At 36.7% G+C, this 23,708-nt stretch overlaps 1 protein-coding gene and 1 non-coding gene across 12 annotated transcripts in view; both read left to right on the top strand.

Annotated features, from left to right (window-relative positions):
• ERLIN1 (ER lipid raft associated 1) overlaps positions 1 to 21,154 on the top strand; it is a 37,991-nt gene extending 16,837 nt beyond the window's left edge. For 10 of the 11 annotated variants that reach the window (XM_036438819.2, XM_036438813.2, XM_036438815.2 and 7 more), the window contains 5 exons: positions 4,506 to 4,564; positions 7,311 to 7,402; positions 15,020 to 15,109; positions 16,132 to 16,211; positions 18,926 to 21,154. In XM_036438819.2, coding sequence (XP_036294712.1) covers positions 4,506 to 4,564; positions 7,311 to 7,402; positions 15,020 to 15,109; positions 16,132 to 16,211; positions 18,926 to 19,150 — 546 coding nt within the window. In that variant the 3' untranslated portion in view covers positions 19,151 to 21,154. Of the gene's footprint in view, positions 1 to 4,505; positions 4,565 to 7,310; positions 7,403 to 15,019; positions 15,110 to 16,131; positions 16,212 to 18,552; positions 18,895 to 18,925 lie in introns of those variants that run through there. The other variant, XM_045581985.1, reaches the window with a different exon arrangement.
• On the top strand, positions 15,654 to 15,772 carry LOC118719660. Its single transcript, XR_004988221.1, has one exon. It is a non-coding gene; the product is annotated as a small nucleolar RNA SNORA68 (small nucleolar RNA).
• Positions 21,155 to 23,708: the final 2,554 nt, after the last annotated feature.

Below are 23,708 nucleotides of genomic sequence, written 5' to 3'. Positions count from 1 at the left end.
ACCACCAGAGGCCTGGTGCACGACATTCATGCACTGTTGGGAGGAGAGGGAGGACAATGGTCCCTCAGCCCAGCTTGTGCCCTCAGCAGACGGACATCCCCTGAGGGGTCCTCAGTGCTGCTGTGGAGGCAGGAGAGGCTCCAGCCACCACTGTTGCTCACCAGCTATGAGTCCAGCTTCTGGCTGAGTGGCGCTCCCCCTGTGGGAGCACACTGACCACCAGGGGCAGCTCCTGCATTGAGTGTCTGCTCCCTGGTGGTCAGTGCATGTCATAGCGACCAGTTGTTCCACCATCCTGTCGATTGCATATTAGGGTTTTATTATATAGAATTTCCCTATTGTTCTCCCCCACTTTTTTTTTTTTGCTGTTAGTAAGCAATAATGTAGCGAACATTCTTGACACATCTTATTTGTAAAAATTATCTTTCAGTCAGCTGTACAATTCTACATTCTTACCAGTAGTATCTGTGAGTACTTGTTTGTCTACAACTCACCAGATTTGAAGCAATCAGATGTTAATTTTTGCTAAATGGCTGATAGATTTGAATTTATCTCTCTCTTTGATTTGCATTTCCTTAGTTTTTAAATGAAGTCAAGCATCTTTCTAGTTTTTATTTTTGTAGCCATCCCTATCTACTCTTCTCCCTGAATTGCCCATTTATCTGTTAGATTTTTTTCTTATTGATTTGTTAGTAATAATTTGTATATTCTGGATACTTTGTATCAATATATTCTGGATATGTTATGCAGTATGTTGTAAAATATTAGATATTAAGAAAAAGATGAATAACAAAATGAATTAACCACTAATCTTACTATGCAGAGATAGGAGTTTGTTGTATCTTTCCAGATTTTTTTTAAGTATATTGTTTATAAGTATAAATAATGTTAAACTAAAGTATAATTATGCCATAGCTGTTTTTTTCACTAGCAGTGTATATAAGCATCTTTTCAAATCAAAAATAAAGATTTGCTGCATTATCACTTTTAATGGTTTTATTTAATTTCTGTGCTTCCAATTTTTACTATTATATGCATGTTGCAATGACCAAGCTTATAAATACATCTTTTAAAATCCTTTCCTTAGGATAAGTTCTTAAATGTAGGATTTAATGTGTAGGATTGACAGGTCAAAATGTATGCCCTGTTTGGTGCTTTTTGATACATAATGCCAAATTGCCTTTCAGAAAAACTAGCAGCTTATACTCTCTCATCAGCAGTGTTAGCTGAAATTTCTGCCAGAGGAGTTTGATTATTGTTTTTGAAGGCATATCAAGTACCTCAATTGGTGTATAAGTTTTAAAATTGGGAGCATAATGCCCAGTCAGTGTGTCTCAGTGGTTGAGCATCGACCCATAGGCTTTATCCCCAGTAGAGGAAATGCAGGAGGCAGCTGATTCTCTCATCATTGATGTTTCTCTCTCTCTCTCTCCCTCTCCATTCCTGTCTTTGAAATCAATAAAAATATATTATAAATAAATAAATAAATAATAAATAAATAAATAAAAATAGGGAGCATAGTTCATGGCTTTTATGTAATTATAATATTTTTGTTTCTTTTAGAATTTCTGACCTAGGTTAGAAACTCATATGCCAAATTAAATTAATACTCATAAATTTAATGAGTCTTACTGCTGTTAAACGCAGTCTTTTTTTTAAGCATTAAGGTATGCAAATGATTCTTGGTGAATTCAGTGTCTTTACTTATTTTTTTTGTTAGTTTCCTTAGGGTGGGGTTTGTGTGTATGTGTGTGTGAAAAATATTTAACATGAGATCTACCCTCTTAACAAATTTTTAATACATTATTATTGACTATAAGTAAAATGTTGTACAGAAGATCTCAAAAACTATTAATCTTGCTTGACTGAAACTTTATGAGTTTCCTTAGATCTTTTTTTTTCTTTTTTCTCTTATTAAGGTATTATATGTATACATATCTTACCATTGCCCCCCTCCTACTCCCATACATGCCCTCCCTCCTTAGAGTTTTGCGTCCATTGGTTATGCTTATAAGCATGCATACAAGTCCTTCGTTGATCTCTTATCTCTCCCATATCTCCCTACCCTCCCCGCTGTAATATGACAGTCAGTTTCCTTAGATGTTTTTAGTTACATAATTATGCCCAAAAAAATCTTGATTTTGCCTTTCACAATCTAATATTTCTCAGTCCCCAAATCATCCTATTTTAATTCTTTACATAATATTCTAACTCTCTGAAATTCTCTTGTTCATTTATTTGCTTTTTGTTGTTGTCTGATGTGTTTTCTCCTCAAATTTTAAATTTCATGAGAGCAGTCTTGCCTTGTTTATTAAATGAATTATTCTCTGTAACAATCACTATTTTAATTTTTCCCTTCTCATTTTTCTTGAACAACTATTATACTATGGCAAATTAGGGTAGTGGAAATAACATTCTTGATATTCATTTAGTGATGTGACTATATTATATGCTGACTTTTGGTTTAAAATACATGCTTATAATGCAGGGGTCAGTTTCAACAGATAAATTTATTTCATCAGTTTGTGGGGTTGCTTTTCCTTACTCCATGTGTATGTTTATTTTGGTCTGTTTTTGGATATGTGTGTGTGTGTGTGTGTGTGCGCGCGCACGCGCGCACACTTTATTTCAGAGAGGGAGAGGGAAAAAGAGATAGAAACATCAATGATGAGAATCATTGATCTGCTATCTTGTGCACGCCTCCTACTGGCAATCAAGCCCTTGACCAGAATTGAATCGGGACCCTTCAGTCCGCAGGCGGACACTCTCTCAAACCAGTTAAGGATTTTTTTTCCCCTCTCTCTTAAATGTCATAATGCAACTTATTCATGGTATCTATTACAAGTCTTTATAATTTCACATATATGAAAATGATAAGGTTTCCCAAGATTGGCAAACATGTATGTTCTTCAGCCTCGTATAGCAAGATAAAAATCTATAGAAAACAGTTCTATTTTATGCTTCTTTTTATAAGACTAAAAAGATAAATGGCTAATCTCTTAAATACAATATGACAATGCTTTTCTTTGAAACATATTAAAATGTATTGGAAATCATCAGTGTTTCTGATAGTCAATGGCATCTCTCACCAATTCTGGTTCTGAATTTTTGTATTCTGGTTATCTTCAGGAATTGTTCCTATGGTCTTACATGCCTCGCCTTTAGCTGGTAATGAGTGTTTTCACCACAGTCCCCAGTTTCTAAAGCCATTTCACTCTAATGTTTATAATAAGTTATGATAGTCCTCAAAATTATGTGCAGATTTGACTGTTCACTTTCACGTAAGGAAGGCTATGTTGCTTAAACATTGTAAAAAAAAATTTTTTCAAATGCCTTAAAAGAAGGGCATGTGTTTAAAGTCTTTGTTGCTTAAAAGTTTAATCAGTTGAATGAATGAATGAATGAATGAATGAATGAATGAATGAGGAAGGGAGGAAGGAAGGAAGAAAAGGAAGGGAAGAGAAGGGGAGGAAGAGCAGAAAAGGGAAGGGAGGGGGAAGGAGCCCTAGCCAAGGTGGCTCAGCAGTTGGGCATTGTCCATGCACTGAAAGGTTGCAGGTCTGATTCTTGCACATGCCTGCCTGGGTTTCCAACTTGATCCCCAGTAGGGAGCGTGCAGGAGGGAGCAGACTGATGTTTGGCTCTCACCTTAATGTTTCTCTCCCCTTCTTCCTCTCTCTCTAAAAATCAGTTTGTTTTTAAATAAAAGTTTAACCAGTTTTCAGAGGAAAATTTACTTTCAGGTCAGCAAAGTGTTTTGTGTATGCTTGCTAGGAGGGAGTGAGAGCTATTAGAAATATTTAACTAGTAAAACCAAAATGTTGTGAGAGATCAAGTCATATATGTAGAAAAGTCAGCCTTCAAAAACTATTCTTTCCAAGTATGTCTAAGTACACTGATTAGGAAAACAAATTTTCTACCAAACAGTGTCTACAAAGGCAAATAGACTTTGTTCTAAGTGAGATTCTAGAAAGAATATAAGCTATTAATTGGTATTTCTTTTCCTTCTGTCTTTGGCTGTTGGTTTATAGCCAGTACTGAGTGATTGCTGGTTTATAAAGTGGTAAATTCATTTACTCACTTTGTTAAGTTGCATGTACCCACCTGGGTTTTTTGTTTTCATATTTGTTTTCTACTTAACAATTTAAATCTGGGAATTTTACCTGTCTTTTATTTCTTTGGTTTGCAAATTGGTAAAGGAATCAAAATATCTAAAGAGCTTTGTGAAAAGTCTTTTAAGAGAGAACTTTTTCCCTATAGGAGTTTGTTTCCTCAACTGGTAGAATGGTTTTTCTTGTAGTCAGGCTTTTTTTTTGCTTATCCTTGATTATTGGTGTGATGGCCGAAAAGTAGATTTTTCTCATGGGATCCCCACGGGTGTTAGAAGGCAGCTAGCCATGTCATAGTTGTTTTGTTAGTTTCACTTGAGGAGCTCTTCTATAGAAGATTTAGTTTGAAGATTTATTTTTCAAATATATTTTGGCTTTTTCACTTTTATTTTTTAGGCTGTGCGTGTTACAAAACCCAAAATCCCAGAAGCCATAAGAAGAAATTTTGAGTTAATGTGAGTAATGTGCATGGGATCCCAATATTTTATTTAGGGCTGTCTACATATTAATATGCCAGTCTAAAGGAAATGTCTGTGTGAGATATTACACTCTGGAGTGTGTTTTGTGTTTGTATTCCATACTTTAATTCTAGTAATACAGTCAAACCTCGGTTCTTGAACATCTCCCATCTCGAACAATTTTTGTTCACAAAAAATGTCTCAGCTGTCAAACAAAACTTGGGTTCTCGACCCAACAACTCTTTCATGATCAGTTACTCATCTCTCAGGCAATAAAGGAGAGAATGTGTAAGTTTGAGTCATTTTACTGCTGAACCTCCTGCTAACATCTCAGGAAATTGTGCTGTGAATATTTTCATGTGCTTTGCTTTTGTGGCCGTTTATTATTATTAAACACATACAGTAAGTCACCATGGCCCCTAAGAAATTTAGTGATAGCAGCAAAGTGGAAGGAAAGTTGTAAGAACACGATAGAGTTTTAAAAAGACATAATTGTAAAGCACGATAGAAATGTTTGCATGTCTGATCTGTATATTTTATTTCATTTCTGCTAAATTTTCATTTACATTTCATATCCTTTTTGTTTTTATAGTATTTCTTGATAGCTTAAACAGTAACTTAGACATGTACTATATGTTGTAACAAAGATTAAAACAGAATCATTGAGGGTCTGGAATGGATTAATCAATTTACATTATTTCTAATGGTAAAAAATATTTTGATTCTCTAATAAATCTCTTCTCGAACAGCCTTCTGGGAGGAATTAAGTTCCAGAACCAAGGTTCTACCGTATGGCCTATTCTAGTGACCTAATTCCCACTAGACTTTTACTAGTTTGCTCCCTATGGCCATTTCAGGAGCAGCTTCAGTGACTAAGGGTGCAGATGGCTGTAGAACTATGGTTGGTAGCCTAAGGAGCTATACTTGTTTGTGAATAATACCTTGAATTAAATATTAATAGGGGAGAAAAAGAGTTCTAGCTATTAAGGTTGAAGAGAGCCTACGTTTTGTTACTGTGTTATAATGGTAAGAATAGACTTCTCCTTGGTATAAGGTTTGGTTTGTATGTGATTGTGTATCTAAAGTCAGACTTGAGTCTTTACAATTTGCCCCTGGGGAAGCTTTTCCTGAGTTGACTCCAGAGTACTATTTTCTTTTTTATGTGTCCAGTGCTGACTGGATATGAGAAGTTACTTGCTTGACATGAAATTGTTTTCTAAGTGTTTTTAGAAGATTCTTTTTAGGGGAATACCTACCATAGTCAAAATGGCAATATTATTCTCATATGACAGTACTGAGTAGAAGAAACAAAGTCTAGAAAATTTGGCTGACATGTTAAGAGGAAAAATATGCAATGCTGGAAAAGTAACTTTGTAAAAGGAATACAACAGATATATAAATACAAGGGATCCAACATGTAATAATACTAATACTTTATTGAGTGACATACAGTCTTGTTGTTCCCCAGTCTATCTTTTATTATGCAGAGTTTTATTTTCCCTTTTTTCATTGTAGAAAAGGAACCCTTTTTAAAAACTGTAAAGCATTGCCAGGCCGGTGTGGCTCAGTGGTTGAGCATCAACCTATGAACAAGGAAGTCATGGTTCAATTCCCAGTTGGGGCACATGCCTGGGTTGCTGGCTCAGGACGCAGCTGATCAATAATTCTCTCTCATCGTTGATGTTTCTGTCTTTTTCTCCCTCTCCCTTCCTCTCTGAAATCAATAAAAATAACTTTTAGAAAAACACACACAAAAAAACTTGTGTGGGGCTGAATAGATCATGGGTCTGATCCATTAATAGGAAAGATATTTATTGAAGGCTCAGTATGGTGTTAGGCTTTCAATATGGTGGCTTCTGGTGATGGAAAGATGAATACTATGTGTTCTCTGCTCTCAGATTCCACATAGTATCCAGTATGCCATTTGATGTTTTTATTAGTGTTGGCAGGAGGAAAGGCAAGAGCTTTGGGTAAATGTTTTGGGGAAATCATTGGAGTTACTTTTCAGATAATTCTGGATCTCTCCTAATTTTATAGACTATTGTATTTTCAGAATCAAAGCCATCTTGAGATCATCCAAGCTAACCACTCACTTAATAGTAATTTTTAAAATATCTTCTTGCTATGTGGTCACCCAATTGCCACTTGTACATCCTTTTACTGATAGGTCAGCCATTTCTATTATTAGAAAACTCCGATTCTTAGAAAAAGTTTTCTTACCTTGAGCCCCGGTTCACCACCTAGTAAATTGCCATCTAGTTTTATCTTTCATACAGCAAATAAGGCCACTACACAAGGGTGTCTGTCTAAAGAGGGACTGAAATCCAGCCCTGTTCTGCTTGCAAAACCATGCACCTAAGGACTGCATCTACCCAGAAGTCGGTGCCTTTTGCTAATTGGCCCAGAGATGCTGTGTGGGCTAGAAGGAGGCCTAACAGCAAAGGAGCATTTATATACTCCATATACTTCCAAACCACAGGCCTTTCCATCATACAGTTAGAGGGAAAAGTCTAATTAAAATTCAAGGTGCTAAATTTGATTCCTATCTCTAGGTAACTTTGGGCAAATCATTTAACATTTCAACCTCAGGTTCATTGTATATAAAATAGGGTAACACCTCTCTTTGCATATCTTAATGATTCAAAAAGTTCTTGTTGAAGATGGTTCTCTGATCCACTATAGAATCAAAATTACTTCCTGTGACTGCATGTCATTTCTAATGTTTATAATATTTTGTCCACAGGGAGGCTGAGAAGACAAAACTTCTTATAGCTACCCAGAAACAAAAGGTGGTGGAGAAAGAAGCTGAGACAGAGCGGAAAAAGGCTATTATAGGTATTTGGATTTCTTTCTGAAATGGCTGTCTCTGTGTTGTGAGTTTGTCCTGTTCTTTGTCAGCTTCATATTAGATATTGATGGGACTCAAATAAGATTGAATCACACATAGTTTAGAATTCTGGAAACTTCTTTATACAGTCAGGTTTTCTGAAGCCTTTAAAAGAAGGTGAGGCAGGTACGTAATAAAGTTCTTTGGCTCTCCACCATATCATTGGTGCCACGACTGTTGTCTTCTTCAAGGACAGGGAAAGTAGACAGGATTTGGGGTAGCTCTAGCCTTTGTGGAATATGATTTTTGTTTGTACAGATTTAGGAGAGAGAAGTTTTGGGCAAAAACACAAGATTATAGTATGTATCCTTGCTGTTGGCAAAACTATCCAACTAATTTTATCTGGATAGATGAATAATACCACCTCTGAAACCAGCAAGATTGCTTACAGGAACCAGTGACTTCCCTAACACTGCAGGGTTACTGTATATTAAATTGCCATTTTGGCCCCCAGTTGTTTGTTTCTTGAATGCTGAAAGCTTAAGGAGCTTTTCAGTGAATATTTCAAATATGCAGAATATACAGAGAACAATATAATGAAGGCTATATAAGAAAATTATATATCTGTTTGAAGCCTCCTGTATACCCTTCCCTGGTCTTACTTTTTGACCCGTCTTCACAGAGTAGCTTGTATTCTGAAGTTGATGTATATCTTTCTACCCATATTTTTATACTTTCACTGAAAGAATGTGATAATTCACAGATTTTTTTAAACTACAAAAATGCTATCAGATTCTACCTCTTATTTCATAACTTGGTTTTTGTTGTTGTTGTTGTTAATTCTTACCTTGACTTTTAGAGAGTGGAAGGGATGAGGGGAGAGAGAGAAACATGGATGTGAGAGATCGGCTGCCTCCCACACACACCCATCCGGGGCCAGGATCGAGCCTGCATCCAAGGTATGCACCCTTGACTGGAATTGAACCCATGACCCTTCAGTCCTGGGGCCCACACTCTAACCATTGAACAAAACTGTCCAGGGCCTCAACTTGCCTTTTTAAACCAACATTATTTGAGTTTTATTCATATTGATACATGATCTACTTTGTTTTTAATTACTGAGTATTTTCATGAGTAACCCTTGATTTATTCTGATAGATCACTAATGAATAATTAGGTAGTTTCTATTTTTTTCTTATTTCAAAAAGTGCTGCATTAATGCCCTTATCCAGGTTTCTGTGAACACATGCAAGCATTTTCCTAGAGTAGTGGTATTCAACATGTAGTGTGGATTAGTGCCCTGCCCCCGGCTTTTTGTTTCTGATCCACAATGAGAGGGGTACAGAAATGGAGAATGGGTGTTTAAAAATTCCTTCAGCTTTTTTTATGTCTGTTAAATATAAATAAAAACTTGAGCTTGTGCTTTTGTTTTGAATATTTTTCTTAGTACTTCAGTTTTTTATAATTTAATAAAATATTGATTCCTAACAGGTTGAAATACCCCAAAAGAAGTGTGCTTTACCACAGATTCTTCTTAAATACATATCTCGAAGCAGAATTGCTGGGTCACAGGGTATATAAATCTTCTAATTTATAATCTATTGCCAAGTCGCTCTCCAAAGTGGTTTTTTCATTCCACCTTCTGTTCAGCAGTATTTGAGTTCCAGTATATGTGTTGCCATATTGAATCTCATTTCTGCACATCCTCCTCAACTCTTGGAGTTACCAAACTTTAAAAATTTTATGCCAGTTTGATGGCGGACATTGTATCACATCATTTCAGTTGAATTTCCCTCAATACTATAAAGTTAAATGTTGTTTGTTATTGACCATTTAGGTTTCCCTTTTTTTGTAGTATGTGAATTGCATGTTAATATCATTAGTCCATTATTTGATTACGTTTTTTGAACTGACTTGTAGAAGTTCTTTATATCTTCTTGATTTTAATCCTTTCCCATGTTTATACACTGAAGTTATCTTCTCTCAATTTGTGGTTTGTCTTTGAACTTTATGATGTTTTTGACATACATATATATTTAATTTTCAACTAGTTAGATTCATCAATTTTTTTCCTTTCTGGTTTGTGCTTTTCCAGTCTTGCTTAGGAATTCTTTCTTAGCCCCCAAATAATGATTTTATTCTAAAAGTTTGTAGTTTTGCTTTTCATATTTCATATTCATATTCATCTTGAATCTCTTTGGAATTTATTTTAATTTTTAGTGTGACATAGGAACTCAAGTTTATTTTTTTCAAATGGCAAACCAATTGGCTTCGGACTTAAATAGTTCATTATTTCCTCTACTTGTTTCTAATGCCACATTGGTCATACAAGATTCTATATATGGTTTGTTCTGTTGCTTGAGTCTATATTTTGTTTTAATTTCTTGGTCTAGCTTTCTCCAATATTACCCTGTTTTAAATATTGTAAATTTTATGTTAAGTCTTTCTATCTGGAGAGCAAGTTTCTCCTTAACTATTTCTCTTAACTGTCCCTAACTATTCCTAAAATTGGCTTGAAAACGATCGCAGGCCCTTTATTCCTCCATATACATTGTAGAGCCAGTGCCTCAGGTTCTGTAAAATATAGTACTGGGGTTTAGATTGGAATTGTATTACTTGTATATGTCGTTTTATAGAGAATTATAATATTTATGATATTGAGTCTTATAAATCTGTGGTATTTCTCCATTTATGAGAAATGTCTTCCAAGAACTGTCATTTTCTTCTTAAAGTTCTTGCATATTCTTTGTTAGAGATTTATTTCTATGTGTTAACTTTTTTGCTATTTATAAATATGTTTTTTTGAAGGTACTTTTTCTAAGTTTTTTGCTTTTGTATAGGTATGCTGTTGTTTTTTCACTTAGCAATCTTGTTCAAAATGATATTTCTAATAGTCTTGGAATTCCCATGTAAGCAATCATACTGTCTACAAATCAGTTCTGTTTTTTCCTTTGTAGTCCCACATTTTTTAGTTCTATCTTACTGCTTTAGGCTATGCCTTGTTGAAAAGAAATATGGTAATGAGCATTCTTGTCTTGTTCCTAACTTTACATAGTCCCAATGATGTTGGCTGTACTTAACTTTTATTGAGTTAGTGAAGTTTCCTTCTGCCTCTTACTTGCCAAGAGATTTTATCATGAATGGCTGTTAAAACTTTTAGAATTTTTATGTATCTGTTGAAATGACCATGTATTTTTTTCTTTTTAAAGCTGTTAACATGGTGAATTATAGTAATAGATTTTCTATTACTGGATTATTTTGTCTTCCTAGAATAAACCCACTTGGTCATAATGTAGGAGGTTCACTCCAATACATTTCTCTATGTGGTTTGCTGGTTATTTCTGTAAAATGTTTTTATTCTAATAAATGAGAGCAGCTTATATGTTTTTTCCTTCTATTCTTAATGTCAGGTTTTGTTTTGTTTTTGTATCATGGATACATTAGCCTCAAAATGAGATGCAGAGCATTTTTTCTTTGCTAAAACATTTTGTATAAACTACATATTATCTCTTCTTTGTAGATTTGGTGGAACTCACTTGTAAAAGCCATCTTGGTCCAGTGGGATTTGCGGTTGTTTGTTTGTTTGTTTGTTTGTTTTATATGCTTGGTTTTTTGTGGTAATAGTTAACTTACTGTTTTAATTTCTTTAATGCATATAGTTCTACTTAGATATTTGTTTCTTTTTGAGTTCTGGTAGTTATATTTTTCTAGAAAATTGTCTAGTTCGTCTGCTATTTCAGATTTGGGGACATAAATTTGTAGAATTCTTTTTTGATTTTTAAAACCCTCTACCAAATTGATATGCTGTGCCCCTTTTTTTTTTCTGAATCAATTTTGCCAGAGGTCTGCATTATTTTACTCATCTTTTCAAAGAACTGGATTTTACTTTGGTTGATTCTATTGTCACTTTTTAAAAAATAATATCACACTTAGTTTTATTATTTCTTTCCTTCTACTTTTTTGAGCTTATTGGTTCTTTTCTAACTTACTAAGTTACTTAATTCTTTAGTTTTCAGTATTTTCTAATGAAAATATGTAAGATTACATGTTTTCTAAATTCATCTTTAGGTATACCTCAAATTTTGAAATGTAGTTTATTACTGATTTTCAGTTAAAAAAAAACAAACACATTTTCATTAGGATTTCTTTGCTTGGTGAATTATTAAGAGGGTTTTCAGGGGGCTACCTTTTCAGTGTTGATTTCCAGTAGTCAGAAAATATCATCTGTTATATGAATTCTTAAGTATTTGTTGAAATTTGCTTTATGGCCTATCAATACATGGTCCTTTTTTGGTAAATGTTCTGCCTGCTTACAAGATTAAATGTACGTTCTCTATATGCTGGATGCAGATTTCTCTGTATAACCATTAGGTGAGGCTGTATTCTTCCAATTTTTCCCTACTTGATCTATCAGTTACTGAGAAAGGTGTGTTAAATCTCACTATGACTATGGATTTGTTAACTTACAATTTTTTTCTTTATGTGTTTTGGGGCTATATCATTAAGAGCATTCAGGTTTAGATTGCTATATCTCTTAGGAAAATTGCACCCATTATGTAGTAACCCTCTTTATCCCAAACATGTTTTTGGCTTAAGGCCTATTTTCTGATAATAGCTATACCAGATTTCTCTTGATTAGTTATTTTCTTGTTGTATCTTTTCGCATCCTTTTACTTTCAACTTTTCTATGTCATTATGTTTTAGGTGTGTCTCTTGTAAACAGCATATAGCTGGATTTTGTTATCTTATCCAATGTGAGAATCTGTCTTTTAACTGGTGAGTTTAGTCTTTTTATATTTATTGTGGTTACTGCTATGTTTGGGTTTGTTTATATTATTTAATTTTGTGCTATTTATCATGCATCTTTTCCTCTACTTATTTCCCCCCTCTTTTCTGATGGATATTGAATTGATTGGATTTTCTTTATTCTTTTACTTGATTGGAAGTTTTACATTTAGTTTTTAGAATTATAACTAGTCATGACCTGTAAAATGTTAACAAGTATATCTGACTTGACAAAGTCTAAAGTTATTCTATTCTCTTCTTGAATAAGACCTTAGAATACTTTAATTCTTATCACTGTCCTCCAATTTTTTATATTACTGTTGTCTAGTATTTTAGTTTCATGTTGTTTTTATCCCCCATTAACTATCATCATCATTGATTCTTACGTAAATATTTATTTCAATTTACATGTATTATGTAATTTTTTTCTTTTCCATTGTTTTGGGCAATTCATTTTTTTTTTTTTTTCCTGCTAGTTTTTTTTCAGTGAAGGCTTAGAGTGGAAACTTGCTCAGTCTTCCTTGGTCTGAAATGCCTTTGTTTCATTCTTAATGATAATTTAGCCTATAATTCTAAACCCAGTTATAATTCTTTGTTACTTTGGTGGAATTATTTTATTTTTGTTTTGCCTCTTTTCTTTTTACTTCTAAGGTTTTTCTCTTTGTCTTTGGGAATTCTCCAGTTTCACTATGATGTGTCCAGGTAGAGAAAAGCTTACTTCTCACTAGACTAGTAGAAAGAGTTTTTACTAATTAATTTCTTTATTTATTATAGTTTTATTGATTTCAGAGAGGAAGGAAGAGAAACATAGAAACGAGTGATGAGAGAGAATCAATGATTGGCGGCCTCCTGCACGCCCCCTACTTGGGGACTGAGCATGTAACCCGGGCATGTGCCCTGACTGTGAATTGAACCATGACTTCCTGATTCATAGGTTGATGATCAATCGCTGAGCCATACTGGTCGGGCATGATAGAGTTTTTTAGTCTCATTGGAGTTGCAGTTCTGTAGCTGTCTCTCTGTTGTATACAGGAGTCTCAGTTCCAACATCTCAAGGCCTCATCTTCTGGCCTTGCCTGAGCAATAACCCAAGTTCTTCTCCCTTACTTGTCTGATAACCACCTTGGGGCTGCCACTATACAGACTCATCTCTCCCTTTGCTTATGTCTCTTGAAGAGCTCCCATTTTTTTCTTAGAATCTCAGCCCTGGTTTAAAAAACAAATTTTTTCTTAGAATCTCAGTCATCCATTAAAAAACAAATTTGTTGAATTTTACCTAGCACTTTAAAGCAGTTATTTTTAACCAGTGTGCTGAGGCAGGAACACTGGTGAGCTGTAAGAATTTTTAATACCTGACTATTTAGTCAGGGCACTGACCTCTGTCCCTTAGATTGTCAAATAAAAAAATCACAACAGTGAACACAATAGTTGTCTAATGTGAATGAATCAATAGTATACCCTATTTTTGTCAGATTGACAAAAAATATCATTTTTGGTATGCTGCAGAATTTTAGTAATGAGTTTATGAGTGCCATGAGATGAAAAGGTTGAAAGTTGCTCCTTAAGGTGTTGTTAGCTGAAGGATTTTTCTCATTAGCTTACTCACCATTTTCCTAGACTAGAAGTTCAGACATACTCTTCATAGCTTCATCCACACACATCAAAGAGTGGTGTTAACTGGGGTTCTTGCTGCAGATGCCAGATCCCCCCACCTTTTATTCAATCTTTATCTTGAGTTTCTGCGTATCACTAAATTTCTAGCCCAGTTGAATATAGTCTATCTTTAGGATGGTATGATATAAATTGGCTTTATGGCTGATAGGGAAATGTGCCCTGGAGTAGTTGAAAAAGACTACTATCTTCTAGAAAGAAAAAAAACCATGCATTTCCTGTGGTAAGTGCATAAAAATGTGTTAAAATATTCACCTTCTTTGAGAAGGAGAATTGAAACCGTTCTTTAAGAGATGCAGTGATTGAAATAAAAATTTAATTAGCGTCTTTCTCCCTTGGTCCTGGATCCTTTGATTGGCCCAGAGGTTTACTAAGAAAGTTTCTCATTTTCCCCGCCTGTGACAGCCTGCTGCAACTAACGTGTTCACTTCCGCACTGCTTTTACGTTCTCAAATGAATTATCCTTCTTCCTCTTTTACCTTCCATGCCAGTCAGAATATTCCTTCTCTGATATTATTTTCATCGTGTCATTTCCTTTATGGCAATTTAACAGTTGGTCCTGAGCATATTAAAGTCTAAATTCCTTAGGCTGTCACTGAAGACAGGTATCTTCTAGCCCTCTTTCTATTCTTATTTTTTGTTGTATCTCTTGTCAGCTGACTCTGTATACCTCTCACTTGCTCATTCGTACCTTCTTTGTTTACACCTTCTGCCTTGTCCACCTAGGTCATGTCCATTATTTTATTTAAGATTTCTTCTAGAAGGCCTTCCTTCGTGTAACTTAGCTTTCTTTCTTCTGCCACATTATATTAATTGTCCTACCCTGCCATGCATTTCTGTTGCTCTGTTTTTGTTCTGAGGACTATGATGAAGTATCTTTTCCCCCCATTCGCGTGTGGACCATTGCTATTTAATCCCTTGAAGGGCTGGAACTATTACCTTTTGTATTCCCCTGCCCACAAAATGAGCACTGTCAAAATAGAAAATCGCAAAGTAGGAAATAGACTCCCCTTTTTTCCATCGAGTTGTTTGCTATGTGGTTAGATAAACTTAATGAAACAGTCCATAACACCTTATGTAAGTAAACGTTAGATTGTGTGCTGTTGATTCTATGTACTTGTTCAGCTAGGGAAATGTTTTTGAATGTGTCTTCTTTTGTATGATTATAGAAGCAGAGAAGGTTGCACAAGTGGCAAAAATTTGGTTTCAGCAGAAGGTGATGGAGAAAGAAACTGAAAAACGCATTTCTGAAATTGAAGGTACATCAAGAAAAAAGAGACTCTGACTATTCTAGTCTGCCTCTCTGCCCCAGGGGTGGGGCTCTGTGGTGGGTGGGAAGGCCATAGACGGAATAGTCTGTAGAAAGTGACTGACTTGATATTCTAGATTTTTTTTTTTAATTGCCATTACATATCTTAGCTCTTGGTTTGGTCTGTGACTTTGGCTAACTCAACCTTTCCTTTTCCGACTTAAAATACGGCTTATTAGCTCCCACTTTGTTCTCAGGCAGTATGATAATTACCCATAATCGGTTGTAAAGATTGTATATGATGAGAAACCCCAACACAACCAGTTTCTTTCCTACCTGTCAATGAAAAAAAACACATAAAATTAGCTGGGGAAAAGGAAGCCACAGTTTTCACAGAGCTCTGAAACTCCTTGATTTCACAGTGGGATGTTGCTGTTCTTAGCTCATAGTCTTGAAAACCAAACATTCAACCTCTTCTGCTTATATACTGCTGCTTTCTATTGTTTGGATCAAATGCAGTAAATAGAGCAGAGTTCTTCTGTCTGGATTTAGTTATTTCACTTGAAGCTGAGAGTGGGGTGGGAGTTGAAACAGGTGCTAACAGCAAGTGAATTTTGTCGCCTTTGGGGGCTGTGACTGCGCCTCTCAAAGTGAATTAGAAGGTTCTACGCTCCTGGTGGAGAGGAAAAAAAAAAAGAAGGTGGGGTGGGGTGTGATGCTTTGGGTGATGGGGGTGGAGGAAAGAAAGCAATTCTAGGTGGAAAATGAAGTGGGCTCAGCTGAGCTGGGAGTTGTTCATCATTGACAAGAGTATTCCCATTTAAGTCCTCAGAAGCTGAGGACTGGAATTTGAAAACTGCTAGAGTTGTTACTGGTATATGCTTTTAAAGTAAAGTAAGTGATCTAAGTGATCAAAATATCAGGCAGTGGAGAAAGGGACTGTTACCTAAAGTAGAGTCTGAACTTGTTACCCATCTGAGGAGATAGATCACAAGTTTCCTTTGTTTTAAATACCCTGTGTTGTTTTGCTAGATGCCGCTTTCCTGGCCCGAGAAAAGGCAAAAGCAGATGCTGAATATTATGCTGCACATAAATATGCCACATCAAACAAGGTGCCACTCTCCTAGTAATACAGTTTGGGGTTTTGGTTCTCTTGTGGGGGGCTCTAATATGATAAAGAAGATTTTATCCAGTGTCAAGAAAGGGTAGTTACTGTCACACCCTCTAGAATCAGCCAATAGACAGGGAATTTTGTATATTTGCGTATAAAATATGGGGAGCTATGACAAAGGCAAGCAGATATATAAAAATACATGCCATATAGCAAGCACGTCAAACTCGCAGCCCATGGGCCACATGTGACCCACAACGAATATTTTTGCAGCCCAGCTAATATAATGATATGCAAGAAATGTTTTAATAAAAATTTCATAACTTAATTTTTACAATGTCCTGTTATATATAATTATTAATGAGCTACTATGTTCGCTCTTGACTGATTACTATAATCGTGTTCATAGTAATTCATTTCCCTTACATGCCTTGCAGACAGGCGCACCATTTCTCTCCACTAATACTAGCAGCAAATATTTTAGCAGCCCATGTCATTAGTCTTGAACTGACTTGTTTGGTGTGTGCAACAGGAATTAGTTTGCTTTCAGAAAACAAGAAAAATAGAAGTTTGTGATATGCTTTTTAATTTATGTAGTTATTCAGTGTTTGGTAAGTTAACATTCAAGAAAAATACTAATTTATTAAAATGTTCTATTATTTTATGTTAATGGTTACTCATTTATTTTATTCCTTTGTATTCAGAATGTCTCTATCAAAATTTATGTTTCTATGAAAATTGAAGCTTTTGTTTTTTGCGGCCCACACAAACTTAAACCTTGTTTATTTAGCCCGCGTTAGCCTTTTGAGTTTGACATGCTTGCCATATGGCCATTCATTTGTACTGCTGTATAAAAATTCAGTAATCAAGAAAATTGAGGGGCTTCTGAAATGACAAAAAGAACAGAAGAGTAAAGTTTACTTAGAATTGCTTCCCAGAGGAGGTAGGTTTTTGAGAAAGCTTGTTAAAGCAGTGTTTCTCATCAGAGACATTCTTGGCATTTTGGAGTGAGATACTACTTAATTGTTGAAGATCATCTTATGCATTAGGGGATATTTTGCACCCCAGGCCCTTGCCTACTAAATGTCACTAGTGTTTGCCAATTATTTTAATAGTCAATGCCCCTCCCCCACACACGTATTTCAAGTGCTACCAATTGAGTATTGCTTATTTACTGGGCTTTTAAAATGTTCTAGTCATGAGGCATTTTATGTGTAATAACTTGAGAAAGAAGGTTGGGTGCTGTATGGGTGACCAATTTTTGTGAAGGGACTAGGGTAAGTTTAGGTCTAGAGACTACAGGCCTCGTTAACAAGAATTATTTAATTAAGAGGCAGCAAGAACCCCTATGGCTTTCTGAGAAGGGAAGATGAACAAGGTTTATAAGGTTATTGGTTGTAGAGTATATTGGACAGAAAGAATGGAGACAGAGTTTGCTAAAGTGTAGGATATAGTTTCCAAGATTACAGTAAAGATTGAATGTAGAGACAGAGCTTAAACTCTTTTGATTTAGAAAAGAGCAAAATAATCTGTATTCAGAAGAAATGATAAGACTTGAAATTCAGTATGAATTTAGAAATACACTTAACATATTGGAGGACACAGCTCTATAGAAACGGAATGTAGTTAGGTCAAGATGAAGGTGAGATGAGAAACTTGAGTTTGCAAAATTAACATTTCAAATCTATCATGGGAGAGTCTGACCAGGCACAAATATCCACATCTTGTGAAATCAGCTTATGCCAAAAGGGCAGCAAGCAGTTTTATGTCACTTTGAAAAATGCTATCCAGATATTGACCTATAATAATAAGGCTTTAGGAAGTAATTTGTTTATACATGGTGAGCAGATTTAATGGCAGTGTTTCAGCAGGGGCTATGAGTCAGCTGGAAAAGGTGTAGGTCCAGGAGTGGCTGTGAAGAACAAGATGGGCTTTTGCCTGGAGAACAGGCTGGGACTTGAGATGAGGAGAGAATCACTAGGGAAGGCTCTGAGAGGCTGTGGAGTATATTTTAAGGATCATTGGAAATGAATAAGTTTTAATCAAACCCAGAGACATTGTGATTGGATATGTCTTAGCATCACAATTTAAACAAGACACTGTGACAGGGAGAGAAACCTGATGATTGACAAACATCTGTCCATCACAGACAATTAAACATCCAGTTTCTGGGTAGAGGCAAGAGCCCAGACCAGGTGATTTCTTGAGAAATTTTCTAGTTCTGAAATGTGATCAAGAAAACCAGAATCACAGGTGATTGACGTAAGTTTCTGAGCCCAAGCTCTTCCTTTGAAGCTCTGCCACTCCCATCCATGGACCTGTTCATATATCAGGAGTGCCAGCACAAATTCCAGACCTATCCCAGGTTGATTCAGCTGGATGAAATGAGAAAGTACATATGGAGGTACTTCAGCAGTCACAAGTCACTATGGAAATGTTATCATCCATTGTTCCTCAAAATCATCCCAACCTTTTTTTTTTTTAATTAAAAAATAAACAGATTTTCCTACATTGTAACAACTTGTTGAAGGAACTTCAAGTCTGGAATATAGCTATTAATGTGATAGCCACACTTCAAAGTGAGAGAGAGTCATTGCAACAATTCAGATTTGAGTAATATCAGTAGAGCAATAGGGAAATGTGTGTAAGGAAATAGAGGGATGAATATTGCACCCAAGTGTCCTCATGCCTCTGCTCCTGTTTGTCCCCACACAGCACAAATTGACCCCGGAGTATCTGGAGCTCAGAAGGTACCAAGCCATTGCTTCTAACAGTAAGATCTACTTTGGCAGCAACATTCCGAGCATGTTCGTGGACGCCTCTTGTGCTGTGAAATATTCAGATGTTAGGACTGGAAGGAAAAGCTCTCCTCTCCTCTCTAAGGATGCTGCTGAACCCTCTGGAGAGAGCTCTGTCCAAAAGAAGGAGAGCATAGGTTGATGCAAGAAGTGGAAATGTTCTCCCATAACAAGATGTGGCCCAAGGGGTTCTGTGGGAATAATGGTTACGCGACTCCCTGTGCTCGTGTGTTCTGCCTCTCCTGTGGTAGTCCTGGCTTATCAGCTGATTCCAGGATAGAGCCAGCTATCTGGCACCCAAATGGTCTTTTCAGCCACAGTTTTATCAAGTATGCTGTGTGTGATCCTTGCTAAACTGGTACTCATGAAAGAAGGAAAGTCTAATGCTAAGATACTGCCTGCACTGGAATGTTAAACACTAAATACATAACAAGCTGTGTTTTCCTAAGCTGGGATCTATTGAATAATGTTTACATGGTCCCGGGGGAAATGTGTGCTCAGCCACTCAAGAGCTATAAGGCCAGAGAGAAGACGGCCAGGATGTGGTAAGTGTAAAGAAGACTCACTACACCTGGGATCCAGGCTTGCTTTAGGGTCTGCAGTGTACATCCATGTGATTAGCGTCTAGGCTGCTGCAGTTCCCCAGGAAATGATCTTCCAGTTGAGCAACCATTTACTTGATACAATTTGCACCTTTTTGTTTTCCTGCAGTCAAGTTGGTGGCTTGCTGGGACATGCACCTTGCCACTCAACCAGATTCCTTGTAGAGATTCCTAATCACTAGTTTATTGCATTAGTAGGCTCAGAGATAGAGCTTGGTTTAAAGTTTTGGATGAGATGAAACGTTGGCTTTGAATCGAAGTTCCGGGGACCTGAATTCTCCATTAAGTAATGACCGTCTGTGTCACTGCCTCAGGCTGTGTGTGACTAAGGTACTTGGTTTCTTGTCACAGCCAACTCCTTATAAGTCACCTCTCAGCTCTGGCTGGCCAAGAGCAAGACAGGGCTTTACCAGAAATAGGAGCAGCATATACAATTCCTAGCTATTCACTGCACAGTATTGTATTATAACTGCAGGAAGTTTTTAAACTGGATTTGGGGTACATTCATTTGCCCTAGTACCTCTGCCTCAAGGCTATATTCTAGGCTGCCATGGTTACTAGCACACTATTCTCCTCAATATTGTTCATCAGGAGCCTACTTAGTGTGGAACAAAGAGTAACTTAGTCATTTTTGTCTCCTTCCCTATTGGCCCTGAGATGCTGAAATCAAAGTTGTTCTCCAGCTTCGCCTTCCCTAGGAGGTTAGGATTCCACTGACTTCCGGGGCAGCCAGTGGTTTAATCTTCCGTGAGAGGATGACAGATTAATCTGTGGCTAAGAGACCCATTTCACCTGGACATTTTTTTCCTTAAAGATAAACTTTCTGAAAATAGTGGGCCCCATAGTTAGGCCTGAGTATGTGCTGCTTGTTAAGACCTTTTGAGTAGACTTTGTTCAAGACAGAATGTCCTGGGATCCTTCCAGCAACCTCTCAGCTGACTCTCAGTCTCATGACAAGTTGTGAGTTGTGCCAAACACTCTATGTGGGAATGGAATCACAGATTTGAGTGGGTCTTTTCCTTGGGCCTTACCCTATAAAAGCATTTGTAATATGGAGAGAATCATTTTTTCATTTTTGCTCATTGTATGCATTCTCTTTTTGAGTGAATTTTGTGTTCTCTAGCCCTCAAAAGAACTTTTGAACTAAAAATAAACTCTTCACCTGTCATATATTGTTGCTGCAGATAATGATTGTTGTGGGAAACTTGGATCATTGGTTTTTGTGCTTTCATTACTAGAGATGTTTTCTATTCCCAGGAGCTAAAAGTTGCTGCCCCAAAGTGATGGATGTGGGTTATCTTACAAGCCACAAGCCCCGGTGGCAAGAGTTGAGGGCAGGGAAATCACATGGTGAAGTTTTAAAGAAAGTACTTCCACTTGAAGCGTGCTTCCCTGTGCTCACTCGAGCACTAGGTCTAGTCCTCCTTCAGGGATGTTCCTTTTGGCAAATATATACTGTAATCTTGAGTCTAAATTTATATGTGAAATGCTACCTTTTTTTTAAAAAAAAAAGAAACTAAATAAAATTATTTTACTATCAGTGATTTGTGTTTTCCGTATGTCTCCTTTCTTGCCCATTTCACTAGGTAGCCCTTTATTTAGTAGTTTTACCTAACTATAGAGGCTTTTCTTATACCTCTCCCAGAATACTGCCTCTCTAGTATGAGAAATGTTAAATAATTTAAAAATATTTTTAATTACAGTTGACATTAATTTCAGCTATATAATAGTGAGTAGACATTTCTATAACTTATGAAGTGATCGCTAGTACTTGGCATAAGAATTTTGAAAGAACAGTTTCCATTTTTCTTGACTTGTGGAATTTACTAGGTGTACCAGTTAATGTGGATTTTTTTCAATAGATGGAGTTACACATACGTTGATATATATGTGATTTGATATGTATGTTATATTGTTGAATTGCTCCTTAAGATTACCACTTGTTCCGATCGATGGCAAAATCTCAATGAGTTGGCCCAGCCTCTCAGCTTTCTCCGGGTCTCTGGTCTTTGAATAAGCCTTTAGAACTACAGTTGGCCCTTAAGCAACCCTGCAAGTCAAAATTCTGCATATAATTTACTCTTCCCAAAAGCCTTACAGGTAACAGTTGATTAACATATTTGTATATTAATATGTATTACATATTACTACATAAGGTAAGGTAGAGAAAAGAAAATGTCATTAAGAAAATTGTAAGGGCCCTAGCTGGTTTGGCTCAGTGGATAAAGCATTGGCCTGTGGACTGAAGGTTCCTGATTCGATTCTGGTCAAGGGCATATGCCAAGGTTACAGGCTCAATCCCCAGTAGGGGAAGTGCAGGAGGCAGCCGATCAATGACTCTCTCATTCATGTTTCTATCTCTCTCCCTATCCTTTCCTCTCTGAAATCAATAAAAAATATTTTTAAAGGAAAATACAGTTAGAATATTTATTGGGGGGGAAAATCCATGTGCAAGTGGACCCATGCAACTCAAGCCCATGTTGTTCACGGGTCTGCTGTAGATAGTGTTAATTCATTGCTCACACAGAATGACATTTTACTTGTTTCCCTTATCATGTCTCTTTGGAATTCGTACTTTCTTTTTTCCTATTGATTCATTTCCCTACTTCCCATTGCCTATAAACTGTTCTCTTGAAGCTTATATGTTGAAGCCCTAACCCCCATTGTGATGGTATTTGGAGAGGCAGCCTTTGGGAGGTGAACAGGTGAGAGTGGAATTGGTTCCCTTATAAGAAGACACACAAGAGAGATGTCTGTCTCTTGGTTATGTTGAGGACACAGCAGGAAGAGGGCTCTTGCCAGACTCCAAGTCTCTGGCACCTTGATCTTGGCTTCCCAACCTCCAGAACTAAGAGAAATATGTTGTTTAGAACATCCAGTTTATGGCATTTTGTTACAGCAGCCTGAGCAGACTAATACACCATTTACTTCTATTATTTATCTTCAATTTCTTTCCTTCCTTTCTTCCTATAATTATTGGGCATCTAGAATGTGCTCGTTGCCAAGGCAACAATAAGGCTTATAACCTTGTGTGGGTGGGGGTTGGGGGTTTGGCAAGCAAATAAAAGGCACTTGTAGTGTGGTAAATAACACTACAGAATGGACACTGGATGCAAGGGGCATAAATGAGGGTCAGACCAGCCTAGTGGTTTCTAGGAGGCAATGTCAGGTTTTAGCCAAAATTTTAAGGATATATAAGAGGTAGCCAGCCAGGTAAAGAGAGACGGTGATGGTGTAGTGTGTTCCAGGCAGCGGGAGCACCAGATGGTATTTTAAATGCAATTCACTGTGTCCCCTTGCCTCAACAGTGCCATGCCTGCTCTTCACATGTGTTTCACTGCAGGGATCCTCTGCACTATGGAAGCTGCAGGCATTCTACACATATATTCAACTCAAGATACACCCAAAATTGTCTCCAGGAACAACCTTCAACCAGTGGGAGACAGGAGCCCAAGTGGTCAGGGAGGAGGTGACCTTTAAAACCTTTCCAATGGAGACAACTACCCTCCTGACACAATACAAGACAATGTGAATATCAAATATAATTCAATGTTTGAGTGCCTGGTATATATTGGGAAACCTAAATCGTTTAAATTATTGGACCAACAGTGAACAAACTAGGGAATAAGATAGATAATGTTGTGGAGCAAACACGAGTAAAGACCACTGGAGTCCAAATTAAAATTTAGGGAGATTTTATTAGCCGGCTGGCCAGCTGACCACAGAGAGTCCAGAGAGCAGCAGCGACCATTTGTGTAGGACCACTTTTTAAAAATATATATTTTATTGATTTTTTACAGAAAGGAAAGGAGAGGGGATAGAGAGCCAGAAACATCAATCCCCTACTGGGGATGTGCTCACAACCAAGATACATGCCCTTAACCAGAATCCAACCTGGGACCTTTCAGTTCGCAGGCCGAGGTTCTATCCACTGAGCCAAACTGGTTTTGATTGTAGGACCACTTTTAAGTCTATTAACCACATCCTATTTTCGTAGAACAAGTAACCCAAGACAAAACAGTTTTTCCTAAGCTATGTCAGGGTCATGCCATTGACAGCCATGTTATTCACAGTGTCATCCTGTCCTTTAGAAAGCCG

The sequence above is a fragment of the Pipistrellus kuhlii genome, unplaced genomic scaffold, assembly GCF_014108245.1.
Source record: "Pipistrellus kuhlii isolate mPipKuh1 unplaced genomic scaffold, mPipKuh1.p scaffold_m20_p_15, whole genome shotgun sequence".
In the NCBI taxonomy this organism is placed as follows: Eukaryota; Metazoa; Chordata; class Mammalia; order Chiroptera; family Vespertilionidae; genus Pipistrellus; species Pipistrellus kuhlii.
Note: the sequence above shows the minus strand (reverse complement) of the source record. Positions and strands in the feature narration are given on the sequence as shown.